This window comes from Poecilia reticulata, linkage group LG9 (assembly GCF_000633615.1).
Source record: "Poecilia reticulata strain Guanapo linkage group LG9, Guppy_female_1.0+MT, whole genome shotgun sequence".
NCBI classification, from domain to species: domain Eukaryota; kingdom Metazoa; phylum Chordata; class Actinopteri; order Cyprinodontiformes; family Poeciliidae; genus Poecilia; species Poecilia reticulata.
The window spans coordinates 128,453-138,716 of NC_024339.1; the positions used below are offsets into that span (position 1 = coordinate 128,453).

At 41.0% G+C, this 10,264-nt stretch overlaps 1 protein-coding gene across 1 annotated transcript in view; it reads left to right on the top strand.

Moving 5' to 3' along the window:
- The window catches only part of fkbp15b (FKBP prolyl isomerase family member 15b), a 20,092-nt gene that overhangs the window by 3,983 nt on the left and 5,845 nt on the right, over nt 1-10,264 (top strand). Inside the window, exons 7-23 of the mRNA XM_017306518.1 lie at nt 256-405; nt 483-551; nt 1,723-1,866; nt 1,965-2,092; nt 2,186-2,234; nt 2,318-2,437; nt 3,223-3,307; nt 3,400-3,500; nt 3,588-3,657; nt 3,868-3,977; nt 4,076-4,174; nt 4,263-4,357; nt 5,171-5,273; nt 7,374-7,409; nt 8,138-8,309; nt 9,608-9,744; nt 10,231-10,260. Coding sequence (XP_017162007.1) covers nt 256-405; nt 483-551; nt 1,723-1,866; nt 1,965-2,092; nt 2,186-2,234; nt 2,318-2,437; nt 3,223-3,307; nt 3,400-3,500; nt 3,588-3,657; nt 3,868-3,977; nt 4,076-4,174; nt 4,263-4,357; nt 5,171-5,273; nt 7,374-7,409; nt 8,138-8,309; nt 9,608-9,744; nt 10,231-10,260 — 1,698 coding nt within the window. The remainder of the gene's footprint in view (nt 1-255; nt 406-482; nt 552-1,722; nt 1,867-1,964; nt 2,093-2,185; nt 2,235-2,317; nt 2,438-3,222; nt 3,308-3,399; nt 3,501-3,587; nt 3,658-3,867; nt 3,978-4,075; nt 4,175-4,262; nt 4,358-5,170; nt 5,274-7,373; nt 7,410-8,137; nt 8,310-9,607; nt 9,745-10,230; nt 10,261-10,264) is intronic.

Below are 10,264 nucleotides of genomic sequence, written 5' to 3' on the forward strand. Positions count from 1 at the left end.
CTGTGCTGAGGAGGGGTGTGAGCATATCTGCTCTAAAGCTATTTTCACCTAATTTCTGAGGACATGCTATAATAGGACATGATGGTTTATGTGTCCAATAWTACAAATCATAAACGGKACAGTCTGCCACTGCTTTGATCAACACAACAAGTAAGCAAACTGTTTATACTGGCAGCTCAAGGTTGTCTTTTTTTCACAGTTGTAATTCTTTTCTTAAACGTATAAAATGATTTAGTGTTTGTTTTTGATTCCTAGGTRTGTCTGGCCAAAGCAAACAGTTCATCCTCTCTGGAGTCTGTGGTGACTCAGGATGTGATTCTTGGTGAGGGTCAAGATGTGGAGACTGGAGACTCCATGGAGGTGGTGTACACGGGCTGGCTGCTGCAGAACCACGCCATCGGACAGGTGGCGCTCTAAAACCTTTTCAGCACGCACCGATGCAGTGGTTGATTGAACTGACCGGCATTGGTGTTTGCTTTCAGATGTTTGATTCCAACCAGAACAAAGACAAGCTGCTGCGACTAAAACTTGGAGCTGGGAAAGTAATCAAGGTGAGTCGACACAAAGTCAGGTAGAATAGTAATAATGGTTGTTCAGTTGTAATAAACCATGCAATGCGAGGAATTAGGTGTGCATGATATGGATTAAAGTTTTATCACGATAATGTAACTATTGTGATAACAATTGAAGTGATTATAAGAACTATTACTTTTTTTGGTCAACTGTATGAATTATAGCACCACAAACACAAATACTGCTCTTGAAAAACATCAAATCAATCAATCAGCTCTTACTGCAACCAAATCTACCTTATAGTAAGGTGAGTCGGCTTTCTTGTCAGTCAAGAAACTTTACAAGAATAGACACATCATAAACAAAGCTATAACATGATTACCACCATAAATAACCAATATACAATAAATGCTGAGCCCTACAAGGAATTATCAATAACCATTAGATATCCAATAATTCCAGTTTTCAGTAAATATTCCAAACATTGTGATGTTCTAGCCCACAGGTCCAGATTCGGTTCTTCCGTTCTCTGATGGATCTTCTCCTTCTGTATCTGTATCAAAGAGTCCAGTTTTTTGAACACATGCWTTAGTGAAAATAACATATAACTGAACAGAAAGGTCTTAATATCCATGACTTTATTTTTCTTTTGAAAGACCTCAGGCATCTTACTAATCACTATCCAATGCACTAAAATGAATCCTGTGTTTGTTACAGACAGATGGATAAATAATCCTATTCCATTCCCATGTGGTTGCCTGTTAGYCTTTTTCTKACTTTTAATACCTTACAAGTATTTCAAATGGCTAACATTAAGCCCTCCTCACTCAGTACCTTTTAGCAAAGGGAGCTGCAGCTACTGACCAACTCATGAAGGCAGGAGCTGCTTAAAGATGACATAAAGCATCAGTTCTGTCATCTGACTTTTAACATCATCATTTACAGGGTTCTGATTCCAGTGAGCCCACTTTTAATGASTGGAAGCTGCCATCTTTGTAGTTCAGGTGGCTTTGCTGGTGAATAGTCCTAAAGCTGAATTTAAGATTACAAATCCACATTCCTAAAACCTGAAGAGAAAAATCATTAAAATCTAAATAAAATGAAGGCATGAAGGATTCCACAGTGCATGTAGGTTGATATTTGGAGAATGGCATCATGTCATGTTTTTCCAGCTGATTTSTTCTCTTCCTGTGGTGAATTTGTGGACAGGGATGGGAGGAAGGAATGCTGGGGATGAAGAAAGCCAGCCGTCGTCTCATCATCATCCCACCCAGCCTGGCKTATGGAGCCAAGGGCGTTCCCAACCGAGTTCCAGCTAACAGCACGCTAATCTTTGAAGTGGAGCTGCGGCGGGTATTACGTTTTGCCTCTCTTGTTTCAGTAGCTCCACTGCCTCTCTGCTTGGTCCCTCATGTTGGACTGTGAAGACGCTTATGAAGCTCGTCTTGCAGGTGAAGTTTTCCAAAGATGGTGGTTCTGACCTGGCCAGCGCCAGCTCCAGAGAATCTGCTGCTCCGTCTCCAGCCCCCAGTGTAGAAAGTCTGACCTCAGAACCTTCATCAGCTTCGGGGAAACCAGGGTGAGACTTGGCTGCAGCGAATGAGGCGTCAACATCAACTTTTATATTACTTTGTTGTAACTGATTTTATCCTTGGTTTGTTTTTTCCCCAAGAGAGCCGCCACTGAGAGCCAAGTCCAACTCTCTGACCGAGCAGCTGGGGGTAAAAAAACTCACTGCATTCAACTTTTAGAATCTTTAATTACTGTGAACGTTTGCTGAATAAAAATAGTTCTGTTTGAACAGCAGAACYCAGACGCCACTAAAGCCAAGCTGATTTCCCGCATGGCAAAGATGGGGCAGCCCATGCTGCCCTTTCTGACCGGAGCTGCAGGCCAGCCTGAATCTAGTGACTCTGAGCTGGAGGTTGGTACTTATAGCCATTCTGCTGGTGGGTACACCCGTCACCATAGCAACCTGTACTGGATCATCAAAACCATCAGCGTCCCTTTGTAATGTTGTGTGTTGCTTAGAGCTGCAACCAACAACTATTTTATTTATCACTTATTCTATTGGTTAATCATCAAAATAATTGATTAATTGGATAAACAAATTGGCACATTCTGCAGATTTTTCACCTTCACTTCACTTAAGCCTTTTTTTACATATTAAAAATGTAAATAAACAATTAAATTCTTTTTTTTTTAATTAATAAAATAAGCATTTTGTTGCCTAAAATGCTTAACARCATTCCTTTAATGAATGATTACTAATTTGTAGCAAAGGCTGCATCTGCAGCTAAAAACATTTCTAACATCAGAGTGTAAAAAGTCCTTACTGCTTGACTTAACATCAGATCAGTAGAAGGCTAATCTGTTGACTATTTTTGGATTAACTAATTCATAGTTTATAAATAAACTAACACTATGCCACTCGAAGAGTTCTGGGTAGAACCTATTTACAGAAAAAAAATGTTTTTATTACCTTATCTTATTTTTGGAAAACAAATAGTCTTATTTGTTCTGAGTGTTTTTCTTTCAACAAATGTCCCTTTTTAAAAGGTCATTTGATGAAATGATTACTATACTTTAGCACTTAATGATTAGTGGATTGTTGAAGTTTTTGACGATTAATCAATTCAGAATAATAAATCAGATGAATAGTTTCAGTCTCAGCTGTGTGTTTCTTCGTTCTTTCATCTTCATCTCCAGGATACCAGCATCAGCAGAGTGAAGGATGGTCCTGCAGCTCCGCCTGCGGGGCCCATCATGGCTGCCGCTCCAGTTCCTGCCCACGGTGAGCTTCCTTCTTCTGCTCCTTCCAGGTGGCCCAGTTTCATCTCCCTGCACATCAGAATCATCTATCTAACAGCAGTATTTCCCCTGCAGCCCATCCTCTTCCTCACACAGCTCCGTCATCTGCCTTGCTTCCCGTCATTCCTTCAGTCAACCTGTATCCTGGGCTGCCAGCTAGCAGCCATGCTTTCCAGGTGATGTTTGCTCACATCTACCAACAAAATCCTATAACTAAACAGAAACTAGTTTGATAATAATGTTTGAAAACCTCCCACCCACAGACGTCTGCAGCTCCGACTCAGATGCAGGCCGTTGGCCAGGTCTACGCGCCTCAAACTGTCCCATACATGGGTAAGAGAGCTCACCATGTTTATCTGGACTGATTCAGACTGGAGCAGAGTGCTGCTTGTAGCTAACTGTCTGGCCTTAAAGGRTCTTAACATWTAGGGAGCAGGTTTGTGTTTTATGAAGGAAAAAGTAGATCTCTGTAGTTTATTGACGTTACAATTTCAGTAAGTCAGCCAAAACCACTTTGATGCGACTGATTAGTTTGATTTCCAGGTTCTGGGGAGTTGAATAACTTCCTGATGACGGAGGCTCGGCAGCACAACACGGAGATCAGGTTATCCATAGGAAAAGTAGCAGATAAGGTGGATCAACTAGCCTCCAAGGTACAAACCTGTTATAATTATAGTATCTTGTTTGATTTTTTTTTTTTTTTGTTTGTTTATCAAGTTAATATTTGGCTTTTTTCCCTTCACTCTAACAGATTAGTGATCTTGAAAAGCAGGGAACTCAGACTGTTGGTGTTTCTGGTATGACGATGGAAACCTCAATGATTGTGCACAATATCAGCCGGATTGTTCAGGTACACAYATGCAGAGGTCTTTTGTTTTTTATTTGACTGTGTTTCATATATTYTTGACTTGCTCTGATGGTTCACATTTTGGTTTTAGGAAAATGAATCTTTGAAAAAGGAAATGTTTGAGAAGAGCTCTCGTATTGAGGAGCAGAACCGTAAGATTGGGGATCTCATCAACCAGAACCAGAAGTGAGTCTCAGAGGGTGAAATAGACTCGGGTTTGAGTCGCACTGTCCAGATTTCTTTCGGAGATCATCTTGATTAAAACTAGAATTAAACACATACTAAGACATTAAACTGTCATTAAAAATATTCTGCAACTCAGTTAATATAAATAAAAAAAAACATTGAACATTAAAAAGAAATTGTAAATGGCTTGTACTTGTATGTTGTATTCTCAGACTAAGATGACCTGAGTAAATACAAAAAGCAATTTTCAAATGATTTAATTAATTTACTCATTCTGTTCACAGCAGAACTTAGAACAGCATCTAAAGCTTTGCAAGTCTTACCAACCTCTGTTATAATCAGAGTTCATGATTCAACAATAGAAAAGAGACTCTGGGAAAATGGCAGAGCTCTCAGACCAGAACCACTGATGACCACAAAGGCCTACTGCCTTTTTTTCCCATGAACACCTTGATGATCMTTGAGGCTCCTGCAAAAATATCCTCTGGACTGGTCAGCAGAAGACATTCATTTCATTACATCTGACTTGGATCTTTAATTAGATCAGAGCAATCTAAAGCACACCAGACGGTCCAACTCTAGATGAGGACTTCTGGAGTGGCCTTGSCAAAGACTCTGAACAGGTTGTTCATGTTTAAAAGCCCCCCACTGTGGAAAAGTTTAAGCAATTCTGTAAAGGAGAGTGGGCCAGAATTCCTCCACAGCACTGTGGAGGGRAATATTGGGGYGGGATTATGTTGCTCAAAGAATTTCCTGGGAAAGATTACATTTGTGCAATCAGTATAATGTGGTGCCTGATGTTTGGTTTGCCAGATACATGGAGCAGAGCCACCAGCTGCTGGAGCAGAGGAACGACTCCCTCAAGTCCTCCAGTGAACATAACCAGGCCCGGCTGCTGCAGGCCGAGCAGGACAAGGTGAGAGTCGGTGCTCCTCCCGCATAATTGGTGCAAATATCCCTGATATCTGTGGGAGTCGTTGGTGTTTTCAGACAGCCTGAGGAGCAAACCTTCTCTGTGGCAGCTCAAACTGTACATGTTCTGTGTATGAGAAGGGACGTGTTACGATATGTAAAATCTTGTTCRTGTGAATACAGAATTCACACAGACAAGATTTTAATATTACTTTGAAGAACATTTTATAATCAAACTTATGCTGCAAATTYTTGTTTTATTTTTGTTTTTCTTTTGTCACAAAGTGATGTTTTTCTTTTTGCATGGCCTGCCGTACATTTACCATTTCCTTGTTGCTGCTGATATGGCGTACCAGTGTTACTGTGATGTTGCCTAACGTACGTCTACCCATTGGTTGTTAGAGCGATGCTTTCAGCACCTGAAGAATTTGCAGTTCTTGCATGTTGTTCGTGTCTTTGTCACTCCGTTGCCATTTATCAACCCCAAAATGCTGCCAAAAAACAATTTAAGGATAGTTGAGGTTCTGACCACACTAGTAGACCCTCAGATCCACATCATGTTAGCAGTTACACTTGTCATGGTGGTGGTGACCTCTCAAACAGAATTTCACAGAAGAATCTGCTGAGGCGCAATCTTTTGTACACAGAGAAAAGGAAGGGGGCAAGGACACACCACTGGGGGGCGCCATTGCTGATGATTCTGGGTTGATGGGTTTGATGGGAGTGAAGGTCAAACTGAATTCCCCAAACACCATCCTGGAGAACGCCCCCGGGGGTTGACTGCATCGTCTGTCGACCCATTTCTAATTCAGATGTTTCAACACCAGTTGCTCAGAGGATTTCATAACCACAGACGTCATGGCAACAGGTCTATAGTCATCTAAGCCCATAGTGAAGCATTTGCTGGGGACCAGGACGATGGTGGAGTGTTTGAAGCTGGATGGAACCTCACACACCTCCAGAGACTTGATGAAAATCTGAACAGTGGGCTGTTGTCGGTTCGTCTATTGCCAACCAGGATAGGACTCGCTCTAAATAAACTGGGATGGTGGGATTGTTGCAGTTTTTCTGATAAAAAGGTGAAAGCCTGGCTTTGCTTAAAAGAWGCTGACATTTCAGAACATCGGTTTTAACAGCAGCTTAATCTTCCTCTGTCTGTGCTTCTAAAAATATTCAAATCCTCTGCATACTTAGTCTGCCACTGTCGGAGGGAATTGTGCTGACATCCTTTAGTCGTTTTACATCTACAGCATTTACAGTGCCTTACAAAAATATTCATACTGTTTGAACCTTTTCACATTTTSTCATGTTACAGCCACAAATGTCCGTGTTTTTTATTGGTGTTTTATGTGATTGATCAACACACAGTAGGGCAGAACTGTCAAGTCTCAAAAGTGTCATTTTATAAAGCCCCTTTACCTAAATATATTAGATTAATTAGAAGGTCCATCCAACCCCCTAACCCAGTCATGGGCTGCGCCCCACACTTTGAGAACCACTGTCCTGACACGCCATCCCCACCATTAAGAATGTGGGCCAAGCAAAGCTGTTAAAGCAAACTGTGACTGTGGCAAAGGTTCACCTTCCAGCAAAACAAGCTGAAACATCCAAGCAGAGCTACGATAAAGTGGTTTAGATGGAATCATATTCATATTCTAGAATGGCCCAGTCAAAGTACAGACTGATACAGTTGAAATTATATTGCAAGACTTGCAGTTGGATATTCACTGACATGCTCCGTCCAGTCAATCTGTTTGAGAGCATTGAACCATGGGTAAAATTTCCGTTTCTAGTTGTGGAAAGACTTCTAACAGGGGAAATGGTTCATGCATATGATTATCTGTTAATATTAAGAGTTGAACTGGTTGAAAACTGATGCATACAGAACTCACAAGATGTTGTAAAATAAATGTGAAAACCTTGTCTTGTCCTTCTACTTCACAATTGGCACTACTTTGTTGATCTGTCACAAAAAATATTAAAATTCATAGAAGTTTGTGGGTATAATGTGATAAAATCTGAAGTTTTAAGGCGTGTTAAAGCTTTAGCAGAGTGTTAGCCTTGCTGATGCTACTATCTATCATTGACTGCTCTCTCTTCCCAGCAGCGTGCTCGGCCACTGGACCGTGGCTCCGGCCAGGTGAGCCCCCTTCTCAGTGTTCTGCCACCAGACTGGGGTCAACTAGCGCTTAGAAAATAAACCAAAAGAAAAACCAAATGTGACAGTTTAACTCTGAATGTAATAAGTTTCTGTTAAAGGGGTAGTATTATGAAAAAAATGCTTTTTTTTCATAACCTACACTTCATTTTATTTATTCCCTCATTAAAGTATACATGRACTGTTTTCTTCATTCTTTCATGCATGTCTGAGAAATTCTGGAATCTCCATGGAAACCATACAAACATCTGGGTGGACGTAGCACTTCTTTTAAGGAATATTTGATGTAGCCTATATAGCATTTTATAGCAATTGTTATTTGATTGTGCTATAAAATGGCACAATAATTTTATAGATGCCTGGAAAATACATAATGGCGCCCTTTTAAATGGACACCATTCATTGCTTTGGTGAGAGTTATTTATCTAGACTCCAGCTGTAAAGAACAACCTAATTAGTGGTATAGRCTATTTGACCCCAGTCTCTTTGCTGCCACTGGATCATCCTCCTCACGTCATCCTCATCGTCACTTTAACAAGATTTTCTTCTGGTTTCTCATTTTCCATCAGTTCAGCCGTTGGCCATTTTCCTCCCACAGGAATGATCGCCAGTCGTCACTCACCCAGGCTTCTCACCAGTCTGTTGTCTCTGGAAGTTTCCCTCCATTCAGACAGCTTACCTTCCTCCTCCACTTTCTCCATCTGAACTAGGTCCGTCTGACAGAGGAGCTGGCTTCCTCCACAGCTCGGGTCTCCCAGCTGCAGCTGGAAGCTTCGGCTCACCAGGGGAAAGCTTCAAAGCTGCAGGGTGAACTCAGCTCAGCGCTGGAGGACAGAGAGAGCCGCTGCCAGCGCATCGCTGCCCTGGAAGCCCAGCTGGAAGGTCTGGAAAACTGGAAAGAATGGCATTTCAAGCCTCATTGCACCTTTGCATCTATTAAGGCTTTACTGTTGATTAATTGCACTCAAGGTTGCTAGTTCTAGTGGTGGGAGCGGTCAGATACAGTATCAGATGGTAGAGAAAGCTAAGRAAACTACCTGCAAGAGAATTGGATTATTTCAATGTTTTGCACAATTTATTCAGAGGAAAGATAAAACTTAATACACAAGGCAATCAGTTCTACTTTTAAAAACAGGTGGTGTGTTTAGGAACATTATACCTGAACAAAACATTAACTATACTGTCAATGTCCATCTGGAATAAATGCCTCATGAGACAGGNCTTCAAAGCTGCAGGGTGAACTCAGCTCAGCGCTGGAGGACAGAGAGAGCCGCTGCCAGCACATCGCTGCCCTGGAAGCCCAGCTGGAAGGTCTGGAAAACTGGAAAGAATGGCATTTCAAGCCTCATTGCACCTTTGCATCTATTAAGGCTTTACTGTTGATTAATTGCACTCAAGGTTGCTAGTTCTAGTGGTGGGAGCGGTCAGATACAGTATCAGATGGTAGAGAAAGCTAAGRAAACTACCTGCAAGAGAATTGGATTATTTCAATGTTTTGCACAATTTATTCAGAGGAAAGATAAAACTTAATACACAAGGCAATCAGTTCTACTTTTAAAAACAGGTGGTGTGTTTAGGAACATTATACCTGAACAAAACATTAACTATACTGTCAATGTCCATCTGGAATAAATGCCTCATGAGACAGGRCTTGGTGGGGAAAATGGCTGTTTAAATTCTGCTCATCATTTCTGCATATTCATATTTTTCCCAATAGAGCTGATTACAAACAGTCTCAAAAATTCCAATAAAATTGAATTAAGCTTAAAAAAAAGCTGCATCATGTGATCAGGGCMGAGAGAGTCACTAAAACTAGGCAGTGTGGTCGGATAGCACCACAGACTCCAATCTGCAAAACTTAAAAGAACAACATTGAGTGTTTTTTTTTTTTTAATTTTTTTATACATTCTTTTATTTTTCCTGCCAGACTTTAATAATTTCAGTTGAAGGAGGGTTAAACCATGCTCATAGGACTCGATCAGAATCTGGAAGAAAGTATTAAATGAATTCATGAGCATGGAAAATGTCATGTGCAGTTTGAGTAAAAGTGACACACAGCTGACTTAGGAGTCCTGCTTTCCTTCAGGACTTCTGAGTGTGTTCTGCTGATGACGACTGCAGACCAAACACCACTGCATGTTCCAGATCCAATGGACTCTTTTTGTGTTGTGGACTTTCAGAACTGAAGGACRCGTCAGAGCGGGTTCAGAACCAGTACCGCTTAGAGAAGCAACAACGCAAAGAGATGGAGCTGAGAGTCGGCGCTGTGGAAGAGGAATTACAGGACCTGAAGTCTGATAAAGAGAACCTAGGAAGAGTATGTCCAGCTCATGTTTGTCTCAGTGAAAGCAGACAGGAATAACAGTTKTTGTCATACTAGCAGAATAAGGATGTAATTTTACCAGACAAAAGTTCTTAAAATTGCGTGAAAAAATGTTGTATTGAGGGACAAATCTTTGGTAGTTTCCAGGATCAATGTGAGCAGTTCAGTTTGTGAAGTCCTTTCTTTGAAATTGAATCAGTTGTTTCCACGATCGTCTCAAAGTTCTGCTATACCTTCACAAAATGCTCAGCATTCCTCATCGGAATTTGTTTTGTTTTGGAGTTGTCATAAAATTACTTTTTTCTTCTTGTATTACAATAAAATTGTGCATTGGTAAAAAGAAATCMAAATTTTTCCCAAAATTTCTCCAAAGATTCAAAAGCATGGACTTATCGCCCAGCCCTGTAACACCAACTTGTTTCAGGCTGGAGTTTTGGAGATGGGCCATTCTGGTGAGTGCTTTGCTTCCTTTATGTTCAGGCTCTAGCTGAGAGGAAGAAGAAGTGGCAGGCGG